The sequence below is a fragment of the Truncatella angustata genome (genome assembly GCF_020726525.1).
Source record: "Truncatella angustata strain MPI-SDFR-AT-0073 chromosome Unknown BKA67scaffold_10, whole genome shotgun sequence".
NCBI lineage: Eukaryota > Fungi > Ascomycota > Sordariomycetes > Amphisphaeriales > Sporocadaceae > Truncatella > Truncatella angustata.
Genome location: NW_025763390.1, coordinates 411,328 through 429,978, shown reverse-complemented (window position 1 = coordinate 429,978; position 18,651 = coordinate 411,328). Strand labels below are relative to the sequence as shown.

General features: G+C 51.5%; 4 protein-coding genes across 4 annotated transcripts; 3 read left to right on the top strand and 1 right to left on the bottom strand.

Annotated features, from left to right (window-relative positions):
* Positions 1-350: 350 nt before the first annotated feature.
* On the top strand, positions 351-1,948 carry BKA67DRAFT_639321 (nucleotide-binding domain-containing protein; the record flags this gene model as incomplete). Its single annotated transcript, XM_046105733.1, has 2 exons — positions 351-511; positions 570-1,948. The coding sequence occupies 2 exons, from the start codon at positions 351-353 to the stop codon at positions 1,672-1,674; spliced, it is 1,266 nt and encodes a 421-aa protein (XP_045952396.1). The 3' UTR covers positions 1,675-1,948.
* A 1,749-nt stretch (positions 1,949-3,697) lies between these two features.
* BKA67DRAFT_526486 (ribosomal protein S30) lies at positions 3,698-4,187 on the top strand (the record flags this gene model as incomplete). The annotated part of the gene is made up of 2 exons (XM_046098760.1): positions 3,698-3,742; positions 4,050-4,187. Coding segments are annotated over 2 exons (183 nt in total), but the record flags the coding sequence as incomplete, so codon positions are not given.
* Positions 4,188-5,846: 1,659 nt separating this feature from the next.
* BKA67DRAFT_663759 (uncharacterized protein) lies at positions 5,847-7,779 on the bottom strand (the record flags this gene model as incomplete). Its single annotated transcript, XM_046108242.1, has 2 exons — positions 5,847-7,296; positions 7,364-7,779. The coding sequence occupies 2 exons, from the start codon at positions 7,777-7,779 to the stop codon at positions 5,847-5,849; spliced, it is 1,866 nt and encodes a 621-aa protein (XP_045952394.1).
* Positions 7,780-15,369: 7,590 nt separating this feature from the next.
* BKA67DRAFT_540876 (uncharacterized protein) lies at positions 15,370-18,524 on the top strand (the record flags this gene model as incomplete). Its single annotated transcript, XM_046100829.1, has 2 exons — positions 15,370-16,359; positions 16,479-18,524. 2 exons carry the CDS (start codon positions 15,370-15,372, stop codon positions 18,522-18,524), a joined length of 3,036 nt encoding a protein of 1,011 aa, XP_045952393.1.
* Positions 18,525-18,651: the final 127 nt, after the last annotated feature.

Sequence of the window (18,651 nt, the reverse complement as noted above, 5' to 3'; positions counted from 1 at the left end):
ATGGCGTTGAGTACGCGGCTTAGACACCAAATGTTGGCCTAGGCAACTCTCGTCAGCTCATATATCGATCGAATGCTTCTTTTGTGAATGTCTGCCATATAGACCACCATCTCGATGACCGAGGCTGACCGAATCATGGAAATGATTTGTTCATGCATGAGAAGATGTTCGCTCGGTACCGCGCCGCTTGTGACGATGCATCCACTGGTGTTGGAGCTGAGACGATGTCGTGGCCCCCAAGTCAATACCCATCATGACTCGCATATAAGAAGACCAAGGCCTGTGTCTTGTAAGGAGAGATTGGCATCTAGAAACTCTCACCTAAAATTTCAACAGCAATATATTCCCAAATGACTTTGACGCTTTGGAGAGACTTGACGCCTTTAGCTGAGCCTATGAGGCGGCCAACTATTGTATCGCCCCATATACTCGTGATAGGTGGTGGAGTGACTGGATTAGTAACCTCATGGGCCCTGCTCGATCGAGGTTACAGTGTCACTATTCTGAGCTCGTAGGTGTAGCGAGGGTGGCGCAGGGGCAAATACCCGTTGCTAACGTCAAATGATTAGTGCTTGGGTTAATGAAGAAAGTCGCCTAACGTCTCAAATTGCCGGTGCTCTGTGGGAATTCCCGCCGGCTGTTTGCGGCTCCCATACTGATGCTATATCATTGGCACACTCGAAAAGATGGTGTATGACGGCCTATCGTGTATGGGATGCGATAGCCTCCATCCCCATACTAAGCGAGGAGTCAGGCGTGCGGATGATGCCGTCAGATTTCTTCTTTCCTGATATAGTCGAAAACGATGACGCACAGTATTCTAAGATGGTGGAGATTATAGCGAGTGGTGTCCGAGGGTTTTACCGAGGGGCCGACCTGATGGACGAGAGGAGAGTCGACGAGTCCTATGGTGCAGTCGATGCATATGAGCTGATGGCTCCAATTATTGACACCGACAAGGCTATGGAGTGGTTGACACGTCTCGTGCAGGACAAGGGCGCACAGCTCGTGACGGAAACTATCAACGACGACCTTCTAAATGTCGAAGGGAAACTCCGAACGCGATTCGGTGCTGATGTTATCATCAACTGCACCGGCCTGCAAGGACAGGTTCTAGCTGGCGATTCAACCGTGTACCCAATCCGAGGAGGGTTAATCCGCGTGATCAACGATGGGTCGGACTTTCCGAAGGTTGAGGCAGCTCTAACCATCACAGCTGATGCAGTCCATGACTCAAACGAGATCGTTTTTCTTGTACCAAGAAACGACAATATCCTGCTGATTGGCGGCATAGCAGAGCCGCATGAGTGGGACTTGAATCTCACGTTGGACAGCCCTATCATACGACGGATGCGGGAGAGATGCGAGGCATTCTTGCCAGATTTGAAGGCTGCCCGTGTAGATCCGGATTACCCGTTAGCACAAGGTCTCCGTCCATTCAGGGGAAATAACGTGAGGGTTGAGCGCGAGCTGCGAAGACCCAACAGCCGAATTGTGCATTCTTACGGCCAAGGGGGCGCCGGTTGGTCGCTATCCTTCGGATGCGCTCATGACGTCTTGCTGTTGGTTGAGGAGGTGTTGACAGGCGTCGCAGCAAGATCGATGAGAGAAATGGAGAGCGAGCGCAAAGGCATGAAGTTCAGAGGCACTAGGGAGGCCAGAGCGGCACTCTAGGCTAGGTGTAATCATATTCACTCCCACTCTCCTTGCATGTATGTCAGGTTACAAGGGGCTCATAGCAGGCTGTTTTGCAGGTTCTAACCGGTACGGAGTAAAGGGATGTAGTAGCGACGTCAGGACCACGTAGTGCATTATGTCAACGCTGACGGAATGAAATCATGCATGCATGTACGTATGTATGTATGCACTGACCGCGCTTTCCAAGCATGTCAGTCAGGGGTGTAAGCAAAGGGCAACTGCAGCTCACTGACAGAACAAAGACTCCCACTGCTCCAGACAGATTACTTTAGGCTGTGTGTGTATTTAATTTATTCCACTTCCTAGCCCCGGTTTTCTCAATGGAACCCTACAAAATATCAACACGTTGGTGCCGCTGGGTATGATTCCGCTCGCAGCGAACTGCCACTGCCATTCAGTGGCGACGAGTAGGTACGTAGGCTGCTACACCGGCTTTCCTATTTCGTGTGAATGCTCACGCTCGTGGATGGCCGATGTAACTGCGTTAATTACATAATATGATTATGGCACACGTGTAAATCTCACCACGCATGCTGCCAATGCATCATGTCTCGTAAGTACTTTGGCATGGGCATACTCATGAAAACCACTCGACGTGTTTTCGTGATGTGGCATTTGGGGAAGATCCGACCGCCTTGCCACAGGTCACGCGTCCTTTGATCCTGGCACTGATGATAAGTGACACTTGCCTGATCTACTCTAACGACAACATGGACTTGACTTTAAAACTTCAAGAGGAGTCGTAACGTTGCGAGTTTCATATGGCTGCGGAATTTACTCTTACGCTTTCGACCTCGCGTCCTTTCTCTTTTTCTTTCCGTCTTACTATAAGCCTTAACGGACAAACTTGCAAGGCTACTTATATTGGTACATGCTTGTTGGAGAGAACAGCTGCTATTGTGCATCAGAGCGATAAACAAGCTGCAATATTTTGGATCCCATGATTCACGTAATATTAGTATTGAACTTAGACCGTGTACTTATGTAACGGAGCATACAATAGCGTGGGTAACATGTATGTTACAGCCCCTAAGGAACGGCGAGGCATCTTGTTTGAAGTCGTCATTTCGCTCCAGCAAGAGACAATATGAATTGGGAAAAGATTTTCGTGATGTCCGGTCATGACTCTGTCAGCGCAGGTTCCGGTTCTGCGCTGCCTCGAAATATTCACGGCGCTCTTTGATTGTGGTTTTTGGGGTACTTCCTTCGTGCTCTTTCTGAAACATCTCAAGAGCAGTTGCCATCCTCCTGAATACAAAGAGCCCGCTTTTTACTGCTGCGATACTCGTAGATATGAGGATTAAGGTAAGCAACCTCTCGATATGTCGAAAACCGATGTATATCGGGAGTCAAGCAGCTGCAGTCTGAGAGAAGAGATGATATGCTTTGCCTAACTGGCCAACAACTGCTACAGAAGCCATGAAGTCTAACAACAGTGTTCTACCATTCACATTCAACGAAATATTGCCGAGGAAGTGGCAAATGTGCGGTAACTGGAGGCTTAACTCGGAAGTTTTACTGCGTACTGTAAGTACAGTACATAGCATTAGGTTAGTACAGACAACCAAGGAGTGCTCTGTAGTGAGGCCAAAAACGCATTGTGGATCTTCTAGTCTGCTAGTAGGTGACCTACATGTGACCTCGGATTGGAGCATCATTGAGTAAGTTGTGGTTAGACCTGGTTAGTCTTGTCTTAGATTTTTATTAGTCTAAGTAGTTAATTAACTAGTCTCTAACTTACTACACACCTATGTAATCCGTGGATGCGGGCGGCGCCTCCCACGGTCACGTGACCTCCCCATCGGATTTCCCACAATTCCGCGTCGAATTCCCACTGCAGCCGGTCATACATACTTCAACATAACACCTCACCAATCCGACATCGTCAAATTCTCACCAGTCGACAAGTCATCACAAATCCATCAAGATGGGTAAAGTTCACGTACGTTAGACTGTCGCCGCCTCGCCGGAACCAGAAATTTGCTGACAGAACGAAAAGGGTTCCCTGGCTCGTGCCGGCAAGGTCAAGTCTCAGACCCCCAAGGTACGACAACTCCCACTCCCTCGATTATCATGAGCCCATGGGTAGACAAACTCCGCCGACGGAAGATGCAAATACCCCCCATCGTATCCGTCACCCAGCCACTTTACGCATCACCTGAAGCGCATTCAGCTTGAGATGGCCATATTTTGCCACCCACAACGGTGCTTTGGAAAATTCCGTACTTGCACGACAGCATCGCCAGAGTCTCACCAATAACGACCTGCATCTTTCCTCGCGATACAGCCTTCTCATGGGCTACCAGAAAGCCATTGTACGCGGATAGACGACTAACCCTCACGTCAAACAGGTTGAGAAGCAAGAGAAGGCCAAAACCCCCAAGGGCCGCGCCAAGAAGAGACTCACTTACACCCGCCGTTTCGTCAACGTCACCTTGACCGGTGGCAAGAGAAAGGTATACACCGTGACAATTGGTATTTGCATCTAATCATGCTGACAAGAGACAGATGAACCCCAACCCCGGCACCTAAGCGCATCGCTTTGACGAGTTTGAGAAAGGCAGCCGACGTCGTACGTAGGGGATCGGAGGGCTATGAACGCGTTTGGGGTTATTCCACTCTCTTTCTGCCCAAAGCATCCGACCCGGTCGCATATGACTGACCATCACCACTGCCCTGGTCACGTTTGGGAATGAAAGGTTCATGAAGTACGGAAAAGGATGGATGTTTTCTCTGGAGTCATTCAAGTCTTTTAGGGCTTGGTCGTTTTCGCATTTCCCAGCATCTTGTCTGTACATGGCAGATATCCGCCTGATACGGCGGAGGCAAAAAAAAAACCCCCCTACCAGAGAATAGAAATATGTCTCTGGAAACCATTCATGTCCCTTGACTTCACGTCGAGTGGAGCTCCATCAGTGTTGCAACTGTTTGAAGCTATTTTGTACCCATCAACCTATTGCTGAGATTTCAGCGTGCGCAAGTACTAACCTACAAGCAGGCCGGGATCTGTGCGCCACTCTTTACCACACTACGCCAGCACATCCCGGGAAGTATGCTGACACCCACAAGTTCAACAAACGGTCAAGTAAGTCATGTCGATACGAAATGAGCGCTCGAACGTCATGTTCCACCTCGATGCCGCTCCCTGGATGAAGGCAAGTCTACGGACCTTTGTGCACCACAAGAAATGACTCGAGACCGCACGTGTGATATTCCACCGTTTTGACAGCGTTCTACTATAGTTGTTCGTAATCCTCCATATTGGCTTCTTGCCATCCCATATTTGATGATATACCATCGCAAGCAAGAAAGAAAAAACCTTCCCCGTAAGCCTTAGTCAGTTATCTGGCATCTCACGTTTAGATCTACAATAAAATTGATTATCAAAACAAAGTGCAACACCATGTCGTTCTAGTTGATCATAGCCAAACTGGCAGTGATGTAGGATAAATCTAAATGAACGTGTCTTGGGCTTTTGAGTGGCTCGTTCCCCGGGCGACTTGGTCCCTATCGTTGACCATCCCACTTGTTGGGCTGGACATCTACAATAGACCCGGCCTGAAAGCAGTATCGATACCAAACTTCGTGATTACGGTCATTGGTCGTTGGGGATGGGGTAACCCTTGGCTCACCATTGTCTTACACGATACTCGAACCAGTCAGAAGAATACCCCAATCTTCCGACTTACGAAGAGACCAGAGAGATGCGTGTCGGGCTATAAACACTACGACTTCACCATGCAAGACTGCATGCTCGCGACAAATCGTCACTTTGTTGATGTTCTCTCCGAGGGAAACTGTTTATGATTCCTGTATACTTTTCTCCTTGGTCAGTCAGGGAAGTTTTGGGCTTCTAGCCGCCTGTACGTGTACAGATCATGCAGTGACAACTATCCGAGACACTCTGGAATCTTGATTGAGAATTCAGCTGTCCAGAAATAAGCTGTGCCTTTCTAAAGAACGCAGTAGTCGGTCATGGAAGACGTGAGATTACATAGAATTGAATCACCAAGGGACTCCAAAACAACCATCGTAAGTCTTCTATATCAACACTAAGTAGCTCTACAGACGATTTAAGGAGTTATCCGTAACTTGAACAACCACTAACACGACTCAGCATCCTTCTCGGACAAGGTCAAGCCGAAAATTCACCTCGCCGCCCAGTCCATAATCGTGGGACTGTCCAAGATACTCGAACCAACGGTCGTCGCCGAAGCCGGACTGACTCCATCCTCGTTCGCCTCTCTCTTTGCAGCCGTCCTCTGCTCGGACACGACTGGAATCCTGGGCCCTGCTCTCGCCTCCATCGGCGGGTTCGGCAAATCCTTCCACGCCCTCGAGTCGAAATTGAACCTCTCGCCCGCTTCCAGCGGCGGCAAGACAGGACTGTCGAAATTCATCGTATCTGCTCTTCTCACCGGTGGCAGCGCCGGGACCGTCCGTCGTCTGTCCTCTACCGCGCTGACCTGGCTCTGGTTCCGTGTTAGGTTCCGACCTCTTGCGCTTGGGCTCGGCGACGGGGCAGTCTGTATGTTCAGGGCAGCACCCCCGCCGGGCCTCCGTAGCTTCAGCGGCGCCACGGGCTCCACGCCCTCTGTACGCGTGCTCGCGAAGCCGGCGGCCAAAGGGCTATGCACGGGCGTGTCCCTGCCAACCTCGAACGTGGCTACGCTGCCACGACGCGGCGGCCTCGGCGGTGGCGCTCCTCGCCCCGCCCGTCCTCTCGGGGGATTGGGCGGTAGGGGAAAGCTGGGTGGAGCAAAGGTGGTCGACAGTCGTCTTCGGTGCCAGGCCCGGTCTCCGAGGCCGTGGATCCCCGCCGAGGGCGGCGGGCTCGTAACGCGCGGCGATAGGGGAGCTGCGCCGCCGTCGCCGCCATGGTCCACGGTGCGCCACTGCACGGCCGAGCTGTTGCCTTCGGAAGAAGAAGAAGAAGGGGCCTTGGGCGGGCTACACACCTCATGCATCAGGTTGCTGTACAAGCTGTCCCTGTCTTCAGTCTGCTTCTGCCTGGCTCCCGAGATCATCAGCGCGCTGGGGAGAATCGTCGCGCGCTTTGCGCCCCTTTCAAGTGCAGGCGTCGTGGGTACCATGTCGCCCTTGATCGTGAGGTGGATGTCGTCGTGGACATTTGCGTTGGTAGCCAGAAAACCTAGTGGCTGCTTGTCGTTGTGCTTTGCGTCGTCTTGGTGTTTGGATAATATGGTCGCCACGTGCTCGTCTTGCATGTTCCGTTTCTTTCGCTGAGCCCGGCAGAAGAAGAAGAGCGCGGCCATGAGGACGGCGCCAGATATCGAGCCGGTTACTGCGGCTACCGCGGCCGCAGAAGCCGGCGCATGGTCCACGGGCGGTGTGGTCGTGATTGCAGCGGGCGGAACTGTGCTGGCGACGGCGATGGCTTCATCAACGTGGTCGGTCGTCGCAGACGTGGACGGTTCTGATGCCACGGCCTTCTTTGAGTCGGGAGCGTAGCTGTACACTGCAAGGTTGTCGCTTCCTCCACAGGAAAGCTTGTTTTCGCCTGAACACGGGGTCGTACAATTGTCGGCTTCCAGCTTTGTTGCGCCAGAGGCAATTTCCATGCCACAGTAACATTCACTTGGGTTCGGGTCAGTGGCGAGATTCTTCGTAGGAACTAGGAATGTCGAATATACATGATGCTTACCTGGCGTTCTTCAGCCCTGCATACTTGAAGTGCTCCGGTTTCCCTTTCGGTGGGCTAAGTTCCATACATCCATCAAGACAGGAGTATGGCGTGAGCTCTGTCTTGTTGACAGAGGACGGTGACGCGAAATCTGCTTCTTTCCCGAAAGGATGTCCTGACCGGTCCAAGCCTGCCTGACCGTAGCATCCCATCAACTCATAGTTCGCATTACCGGCCGCCAACGTCGGCTTGAAGGCGATCGATACCGTCATGGTTCGGGTAGAAAGATCGTCCCCTTTGACAGAACCATCCCTCTTGACAGGTGGTCCAAGAATCGATGTGGTGTGTCGAGCATGTGTCGTGAAGAGTAGTCCACTCCAGAGCATAGCCTGGAGACAGAATCGTTTCGTTTTGGAATCGTCCAGTAAAAATGACATCGTTCTTGTGCCGTCGTCGACCGAACATGATGATCTCCATGACTAACTCTGGCGTTTGCCATTGCCGGGCACCCTGTATACTCTGAGGACCACCTCTTGTCGTCCATGATAGTATCTAAAGACAAAGCAACGGTCGGAAACAATGGCCGCGACAAAGACAGAGCCTTTGAATCCGGCCTGAGAACCGGATTGGTTCAATCGCGTAGACCATCCTGCTATACAAGAAAGGTAACAAGCATAGCCTTCAACGTCGATGTTTAGCCCTCATTCCTGGGGTTCACTTCCCATGACTGCGCATCGAGCACGGGGTTTCGTTTTGCAATTCGCATTTGCCAGAAGCGGAACAACAAATAAAATACCGAGAGGATTGACATAAGAGACGTCTTCGACCACTTTAAGACATTGGGCTTGAAACGTAACAAAAGAAATGCCACCCATGGCGTGAGATAAGCTAGCGATTGCACAAGCGATAACGCTCATAATCCCTAGCTAATGACACAATTGAACCTACCGTTTCGAGCCACAGCCGTGACTTGATGAGATCACAAGGACCCTGATGGATCTGAAGGACTCGGTTTGAGAAAGACCAAGCAGCTCGATTGTGTTGTGTTGAGGTTGGGAAGGCTGGGTTATTATCTCTTGATAAGCTAGCCGCCGCTGGGGAAGATGACGGCAGCCTCAAGCTGCAATGGCGCGGGACATAATGTAATATTATGAGAACAATCATTTGCTTATCTACAGTTCAAGATACGCCCAGACTAGAGTTCAGAGTACACTGCAGATCGTATCCTTGGCCGTTCTCTTCCTAGCGATTACTTAGGCAATCTCAGGAATCCTCCAAAGAGCCCTTTCAGCGGTCGGTTTGTTATCTTGCGCATTTCACTATCTCCTCGTACCAATAATCAGACGTAGCACCTGCCGCATTCTGCAGCAAGCCGGGGCGAAAGAGCAATGAAGCTGATGATAACAGAGCACGCAATCTGGTTCCTCTCTCTATACAAAATCTCCAGCGTTCCCAGTTCCGACCCAAAGAGTCCGGGAAAGTCATTGTCGCAATACAACAACCTCGAATGGCCCTACGACGACGAAACTGGATGAGACTTGACAATGGATGCAAGTAGCAAGACACCAGTGGCGGTGCACGTGCTCATTACCCTATTGGGAGCATGACCCGGGATGTTCATTACGGGGAGGGTTTATTACCGGAAGCAAAGCAGGAGTTGGGCTCGTCGAACGTCTATCGGAAGGTTGAGCAACGCAACAGCGATTCTCCAACACCTCTCCAGTTTGTGGGATGACCTCGATCAACATCAGGAGTTCCCACGCGGGATGCCAGATCTGCGCAAAGATGTCAAGTGCTTGGATGCATGTACTCGAATTTACAACACGAGGGACGACTGGATGAGACTGCGAGACGAGACTGCCTCGCTGCCTCGCTGCCTTGCCTGCCTGCCGCCCGCGGCACCCCCCGCACATGGCCTGACCATGTTCGAGGTCCCCACCCTGCGCCCGGTGGGTTGAGGGGCTATCCCAGGCCATGGCTGAATAGCCCCCCACATCCAGCGGTTTCAACTTTGCAACTCATCTACAACACAGTATTGGTCATGCACACCGAGTTCTGCATTGGGATAATCGCTCCGTGGCTGTTTTAGTGCAAACTCGCATGGGGTTTTTGGTATGACCGATGATCGCAGAGGACTCCTAATGCCTCAAAAGCCGATGCAAAAAGTTTTTCCGTATGCATGAGCTTGCATGAGTATGGGACCGCGAATAGCGGCCCAGGCCTTGAAAAGAGTTGCGAAGAACTACCCAGTCGTCGATATCATCTCCGCGGTGTTTCTATTAAGAGGGAAAAAATGCACTTCCGACACCCACGATCCGATTCCCACGATTCCGAGCCGGACAGCACACCTTTTCCTGTCAGACGTGGCTCCGTTTCTTGGGCTGGAGGTCGAGAGAGATTGGCAGAGTACGTGTAGTTAATTCTAGGGTAAATTATAATCATCGAGCCTACCGGGGCTGTCTGTCTCGACACTGTCTAGAGATCCAGGCGCTCGTACTATGGGATGTGACTGGTGAATGTAGTGGAGCCGAGCTAGTGCTTGGTGCACATGGTGCGTGAATAGTCGCTACAGTTTGAGACGCTTCAAAGGTCTACAGACAACGTCATTGGTCGTTTCGGGCTCTCTGCGGTTGGGACTATCAGGAAACAGAGCCGACATTACACTAGAGCCTCTCGCCGTTCGTCATGACCGATTGTTCGGGATTGCTTATCGGAGTCTTGTGTTGGTCAAAGGTGATGGTGCTATGACTGATCGTGAACTCATTGTTGCTATGGCCAACTTATTTAAACGTTCGAAGCCCATTTCTGGGAGCTTGCTTGAGCCCGACTGACTGCGCTAAGATCGTGTCTGGGATAGTTAGGCTCCATTGAGATCATGTACACATCCGTCCCGCCGTAGTCATCAGACCCACAAACTGTTATATGGTGAGTGTCGCGTGGCAAAGCGACTATGCCCTGATATCTGCAAATCTCCGGGGCATGTTTCGCTGGGATGTCCCTAGGCCTTTTTGTGAAGTCGGCAAACGGGCTGATGACCAATTTGCTAGGGGCGTACTGGCATGATTTTCAGGGTCCTGTAATCGGTTTGTTTATTACGGCCAAGCCTGCTATACTCGTGAGACAGCAGTGGTTCAAAAATATATCATCCAATATATCTGAGGCCATCGCAAATCTGCTCCCAAACAGAACAGTACAAACATGCTGAAGCTACCAGCTAGTTATGCTGTGCTAAAACAAACACGGGGCAATATCCGAGATTCTCCAGCTTGCAATGCGAAAGTGTGGCGCATAGGATCGCTCGCAGAGTTTCTCTGAGTCGAAGATTCAATACATTTGCAAATGGGGTATTGGTAATTGGCTAGCCATTCGAAATCAAGGCTGGCCGATCAACGTCTCACCTGTTCATCACTGGTAGAGCTTTGCATCTTGTCTAATCACTAAGATAATGTAATCGCTTTTCAATACCAAATTGACATGGCCATTTCCCTGGCCAAATTTTGAATCAGAGCTTGATGCCACCACGTACGGAACAAGCACGGGTCTGAATTGATGCGATGTAGTTTGATACTGTTTACCACAGAGGCGCAAAAAGAAGTGCCGGTTAATGGGGTCAGTGATCGTCCTGTCTTGCTTGTTCAACGGTTGCAAGGTTAACAAGACAGTTAGCTAGTGTAGCTGCTTCTCGGCCATCACCGCGGTACATATCCGTCGAGCGAGATGGGAAACAGGTGGCGAGGCTGATCAAAAGTCGCTTGCACCTCGAGTACTCAGGGCTGTACCAACGATGGCATGCATCGCGCTGCGGATGAACGTGTTGTAAGTTGTTTTCCTGAGTCGCCGTGGCATGATTCTGATCGTTGGCAGCATGCCCGCACACTGGATTGATGGATTCGTGCTCAAGTTTAAAGTTCTACGAATTTATCAGTTCTGCACCAATGGCATACACATTTCCCGGCTTGCATTTCGGTGCTTGATAACTTCGAGACAAAGCCGTGCCCGATTGACTTCGACCATTCGGCAGCTAGGGATCCCCGGCCATAGCTTTACACCGGAAACGGTATAGAGAGACCCACTATGTCCCTCGCGTTGCACCAGCTCGCTCGCATGGGCTATTTTGAGGAACTTGCCGGCTGTTGAAGAATGAAGGAAGAATAGCTTGTGATCCGTGAGTCGTGTTGATGCTAGCGTCGACAAGCTTGCCGACCGAAAGAGTTCCAGAATGAGTCCTAACTTTAGCAAGCTGCAAGCAGCAATGATGAGACTCTCCCGTCATAATCAGAAGACGATGTCCAAGCTCCCCTTCATGCTCCGTGAATGAATGAATGCTACAATGAATGCTCGGCCAGCACGTTTCCTTTCTGGAACCGAGTGCGGGATTGAGGTGCGGTTGCGGTTGGGAGAGTGGGGGTCAGCCTGCCCGCAGCTTGTGATGAGTTCCATGCACCAGCAGCGGATTATCCCTGTTTGTGGAATGCCCTGCAGGTAGCGATACCTGAGGGGTACGAGTACCCAGAGGAACCAGAGGAACAGCAGTCTCATAGTGTGGGTTCTCTACTATTTGAACCCTTTGTGAAAGCATGGCCTCGACTCCTTGTAGCTAGTAGATCTGCCCAGTAAAACGGCGACCTCTCTTGATCGACTTCGGGAACCGTTCGCCGGCGCTGCAGCAGCAGTAACCCCTCAAGTTGACGCTCAAGCTTACGGATTAATATATTCTGGATCCCAGTAAATGCTTGTGATTGAATGGTGTCCCAGTTGATGGGTCGGGTTCAATGATTGTAAGTGGATTAGTAAGTACTATGATCAACACTGGCCCGCTATTCACCCAGGGTCTTCTTCTTCGTCTTTGTTGACGCAGATGCGACACACACAAAGACCATCTTCGGTTAGACGGGTCACTTTTGACCAGCCGTGGGTTTTTCGTCCGGGGATATTGAAGAGTCTGAGCCGTTCGGGCCTACAACAGTCAATTAACCCAATTTCACCTGAATATGCCGTATCCACAGTCACCACTTTACAGACTCGGTTGTCGGTATCATCTCCTCTTTGGCGAGGCTGAACAGGGCCTAACAGCAGGAAGCCTCAGGAGGTTGCTAGGACTCATTATTTGCCATCCGCGAGCGTTATTTAGTTGTGGGTTTGTCGCGGAGAAATGGACCTCAGTGAAGAGATGAGGAGCATGCATGTTTCCGAGCATCGAGTTAGATCAACTTGCGGAGATCCTCCTTCACCTCAGTTACTGTATATCTTTGGAACGACGGAGCCAAGCAGCTTGTGCAGCAAGTATCTAGTTCCCGTGTCTGGAACGAGGGCCCGCGAAGTCGTTCATGCCGTTGACCACACGAAGGAAGTGGAGAACAGCGGACGCAAGCAAGGTACGATGCGTCACTCGTGCGGATGCTGTTCTTGACAACCGTATTAAGCAGTTTGCACATTGCTTGAAGCCTCTCAGTTTTAGCATACACACCAAAGATCTAGACCCGCGAATCCGAGTTGAGCCAGTTGAATTTTTCCGGTGGTCTGTTTACGCGAACTAGGCTCGCGACAGCCGCCGAGGGCTGCACTGAATGAAAGCCATTCAAGCCACTCTTGTTTAATACTCCAAATTGCCATATTGCCTATTTGAAGGACGTGGGATGAAATGACCAGGGCACGACTGTGCCGCAACGCTGAAGGGCCTTCATCGGATCTATGTATCCACCTCTGTGCATTCGTCGCATCTTGTACATAGAGCCATTTCGAACACGATCTGAATTGGTTCGGTTTTGATATTCTTTGCCGACATGGATGGAATACAGCGATGGGCCTGAGGATTGCAAATGCAAGGCCTAGGTAAAGTTATTATTGAGGTCTTCCATATGGATTGTCAGCAGTGGTTGTGAAGATTCTGCCAATGCTACAGTACTGTCTGCAGGTGACGAATCGTATTTTCGTTCACAGAGTACTACCTACTCTTTACGATTCGTATTGAACTTCACCTTATTTCCATGTGCCACAAGTTGCGCTAGATCTGGCCAAGATGATACATGTGTCAATGAATATCTTTTGCCTTTATGATCTTTGAATGCATCGTCGTGGAGCGTAAGAGGAGAACGATGACTGTCACGGATTATACTGTGCAATGGCAACGCGAAAATCCGTACTTTGCTCTACCATCATGATCCACACCAATATATGATCGCGACCGCATACTTGGTTTCGCAGATGACACAACCGAGGCATGCGTTGGATGCCCCCGTCATCCCTGTTCAGCATGTATCCGGGCAGGCAGGCAATGAGGGTCAATCACAAGGAAGTTCCCGTAAGGATCACTGGCTTCGATAATAACAGAGAACTGCATACTTCAAGAGTATCCAACGGTGATAATGAAAGATCGGCGAGAGACCGGCGCTGACGGTGTAACATGCTGGCCGAGGCTGCAAGAAAACTCCGGCCATATGGTTTACCCTGCTTGAGGACCCACAAGCCCTGGCCTCTTCCCTGCTAGCTGCCAAACCACTGAAGGGCTTAACGGGCTCAACTGGGACCACTGACGACTTCGCAAAACGTGGTTCCAACCTCCTCCGCATGCGACAATCAATAGATTCGATCGGGTCTATTGAGCTGCTGCCCGGTAAGTTCTAAATCTCCCATGCACGGAATTATGAGGAGTCCTGAAGGGGAACGGGATCGGATGTAGTCGGAACGTAGGCGCTATATGGCGTCCCCCTCGCAGTAGCTGCTCCATTTCTCATGGCTGGCGCAAACATGGGTAGTTAGGTACTGTAGCAGCTATTCTCATCATGAACGCCTTGCTTACATTCTCCACGTTCTCATCCCTCCCTCCGTTGGTGCATGCATATTCTTCAATCACATTACTCGCGTTAATAAGAGAAATGCAAAAGACCGTGAGAAGAGAGCTTCCCCATCGAGGTTGAGGAGGGGAATAAGGTTGGCTGGCCCAGAACCATATGAGGAAACATGACAGCAACAGGCAAGATCAATCTTGTCCAATATAAAACCTTAGTTATGGGTAGATACGTAACCCGCAGGGCATCCATGCATCATGCTGCCTCAGTTGCGATTCAAATAGCCATGACGAGGACGACCGCTCGTGCCCCCCACCACTATTTTACATAGTAGTAATTTATACTACAGTACTATGTATGTAATCTCGTGGGCAGGCCCACACTCGCTTGGCGGATTTGGGTTCATTCGCATTTGGGTTGCGGTATGAAAGCTCTTGTGTGCAGGGGACTCGACGAAGAGTCGCCGTAGGATTGGCCGACTTAGCGGAACTCCCACTCGAATATGAACATGGGGCATGGTTTTACAGCCGACCACCATAGAGACTGTCGCAGCGTCCCGCCGTGTCGGAGGTACTTGCGAGTACTTGCCGAGATGAGGCACACCAGCAAGTGGCATTCATTCTGCGTAGCGTAGAACAATTACCAGCATCAACCCACTCCACCACGCAGCCCAGTCCGAGATGTCTGGTCAGTCATTGGAAGAAGGGTGGGACGCTTGGAGCGACCAGTGCTGCAGGGCCCTCCACTCTGGACCACTGACTAGATCCTACCTACATCACCCATCTCCATCCGATTCTCGCGCCGGCTAAGGCCAAAAGCAAGTGCCTTGCCTCACAGGCTTCGAGTGTCGAAACAGCATCTCACGTAGACATCCCCTCCTGTGCAAGACAGGACTGGCGTTATAGCAATCCAATTCCACGACACGGACATGCTCTGAAGACCACTCCCCCCAAGAAAAAAAACCGTGTGTAACGCGACCAGCACAAGCAAAAAAATTAGAGTTCCATCCGAAATTGACAGCGGCCGTGGAAAGAGGTGTGTGGTCCAGTGAGTGTCAGCAGAAGCTTCAGGCTTGTGACGTGGGGAAACTGGAACTGGAAGCGCACCAAGGTCCAGGTTCCAAGCCAAGTCAAGTCGAGCCGTAGCACGCTCGAACTCTCCCGGTCGGTCGCACACACACGAGCGAACGAGGGGAGGTCAGCCAGTCCCAGTCCCAGTTCTCGTTCTCATATGTACGACATGGCAGCCGTTGAAGTTATGCCTTTTACAACTGCGAGTCCCTCAACAGCAATGAATCCCACCTCGACGGAACACGACTACCGCTTCCCCCGAAGGCCCTTTGAGGAGTCTTCGCCCGGGCACAGCCAGAACCAGAGCCAGAACCAGAACACCGCCGACCGTCCAGCCACTGGCAACGGCACAAGCGACAACACCAGCCCCGGCGACCTGCGACTGCAGGAGCTCAACCTTGACCTCGTCAACAGCGGCGGTTCCGCGCATCACGACCTGTTCAACCCCTCGATATTCTCGCCGTTGGATGATGGCAACGCCCCGAAACCCGAGAGCCTCGAGCAGATGCAGCAGAACGACCCTCTAGCCACCCAGATTTGGCGCTTCTTTAGCAAGACGAAGCAGAACCTGCCCAGCCAAGAGCGCATGGAAAACTTGACCTGGCGCATGATGCACATGAGACTGCGAAAGCAACAGCAAGAAGAAGAAATGGCTCGGTATGTTCCTGGCCCGGACACTCGCTGCGGATCTTCTAATATTTCGAGCAGCCAGAGACAAGCAGCGGCAATTGAAAACGCTGCATCTGCGAGTGCTTCCACATTCTCTTCCAGTAACGCTCTTAATGCAAACGCGAGCAATGCTCCAAGTGGCATTGCTCAGCTTAGAAAAACGTCGGATCAAAACATCACTCAGGCCCAAACCGACCCAATGAATTTGGATGACTTCATCTTCAGTGAGAATGTGTCGACTCCAGCGGGCTTATCTGTTGACCCTGCCTCGCCTGAGGCTCAAAAGCAACTAGACGAGAAGGCGGCCCACGCAACAGCTGCTGCTATCCCTATCAAATCCCGCAAGGCCTTACAGCAGCAGCAGCAGCAACAGCAGCAGCAGCGTTTTGTTCCGCAATCAGTCCCAGTGCCTCCACACATCCGCGGGCATCAAGACGAATTCGGATACATCAATCGCCATCATCGTAAGACTAGTATAGATGACCGCCGCGTAAGTACTTTTTACATACTATTGCATTCTGCACATGGCACCGATGCACTGGAGTGCTATCTCCAAAACAGGTTGCCACCTCTACCTTAACCGAACTTGATAACTGATATCATGTCTAGACCCGCAACCTCAAGCGCCCGGCTGAGTTTTCTCCTCAAGTGCCGGCTACCAACAGTAATCTGAACTCTAATGAGTTGGATGCGGATGCAGATGTTCATGAGTATTCTCTAGATCATTCGCATTCAGCTGCCGTTGCCTCTGCATCCCATCATCCAGGTGTCCCATTTGCCCTAGACACCTTCCAGATGGAGCATGATCCCATTATCACCTCGGCTGGCCCATTTCAGCAAAACTTCTCTTTCTCGCCAGGGACGTCACCCATGGTCACGCACAATTCATTCCAGAACATGTATAGCCAGTCTGGGCTGGGTCAAGGCTCCATGAATGCCAACGACTTCTACTCCCCGCCTGCATCTGCTTACCAGTCCACTGCAACTACACCACACCCCATACCCGAGAACGAGAACATATTCTTCGGTTCTATAGATATGCGCCATCAATCCCACCAGCCCTTCCAGAGTCATGCCGCAAATCACATTTCACAGCAGTTCATGTATCATGGCAACGGTAATCAAATGTTTGCACACGGCAGCAATGCTCCAGATACATCATCTTCCTTCGCACCCACGAACAATTTCGGGCATATCGACCCCACGCAGGTCTTCCAGGAGGATCACCCGGTGCGATCGCCCGGTGTGGGCATGATGGAGCATAACATGTTCAGCTTTGGTGCTGAATCAGACAATGAAGATGAAGGGGGCTCATTCCCGGATCGCAACCTCGCGCTTCACCAAGGGTTTTCACCTTCTATGGAGGAGTCCGGCATGGACATGAACAGCTCTAATGCACTTGGTTGGGACCCATCGCTGCCTGGCTCTTTTAGCACACAGGCCGCTCGGTATCCTGGTGGCCCTCCCCGCAAGCAAGTCACAATTGGCGGTACTACTACCGACTACGTCGACGCCAATGGTGATTGGGATGGGCAGGGCAATCTTTCCAGGTCTCATTCTTTCAGATCAAGTGACAGGCGACAGAAGGTACCGCGAAATGCGTCCATATCTGGTATTAGCATGGGTGGCCGTGGCAATCCGTTCGACAGGCTAGCACAATCTAATCCCAACTCTCCGCCCGCCGATGCAGCCGGTAACGCTTCTGGCTTCTCCTCAGTTGCTCCTAGTCGGCCTGCATCCCCGCTTGGCTCGAAACAAGGCTCTACAAGCAACTTACAGAATGCGGCAGGAAACCAGGGGGATGGCAGCGCTCCCACGACTTGCACGAACTGTTTCACTCAGACAACTCCACTTTGGCGTCGAAATCCCGAGGGCCAGCCACTATGTAATGCATGCGGTTTGTTTTTGAAACTGCATGGTGTGGTCCGCCCTCTGAGTCTGAAGACAGACGTTATCAAGAAACGCAACCGAGGATCTGGTGCTAATCTTCCAGTTGGAGGCACGAGTACAAGGTCAAAGAAGGGTCCAGTGGGGACGGCCTCTGGACCAGCTTCGCGCAAGAATTCGACGTTAGGAATTTCTACGACGCCCAACATCACTCAAGCGACAACACCACCTTCGACGACTCGTGGTGGCAGTGCCAATGAGGGCGAAAGCCCCGCAAGCGGCGGCGCTGGTGCGTCTGGTGGAAACACCGCAGGTAGTACACCAACGAGTTACGCAGGCTCTGCGACCAGTGCAGTAGGCGGCAAGGGTGTCATTCCGATCGCAGCAGCTCCCCCCAAGAACACTCCTGGTCCTGGTGCTGCTTCGTCAATGACACGCAATGTCGGCACGACTGGCTCCTCCAAGCGTCAGCGGCGCAGCAGCAAGAGCGCTGGAAGCAGCGAACTGACGGGCGGCATGGATATCGACAGTCCTACCAATTCGACTGGTTCTAATGAGGCAGCACGATCTATTAGCTCAACCAGCGGATTCATGGCTGGGATGCCCAATCCTGGCAGTGTAGCATTGACCAATGGGTTTGGCATGACGCAACGACCAATGATGCCTCCGGGTTTGATGGGAATGTCTGGTGCTCCGCCAAACGGGATGATGCCACCCGGTGCTGGTGCCGGCCCTCAAGAATGGGAATGGCTAACAATGAGTTTGTAAGCACTGTGCTTGCATGTATTTTCTTGCGAGAACGACTCTGATCCAAAGAGTGGCGTTCATCTCTTGAGGAGCGATCTTGAAGCAACACTTTCCAATTACGACACTGCACTTACCGGCGTTCCTGTTT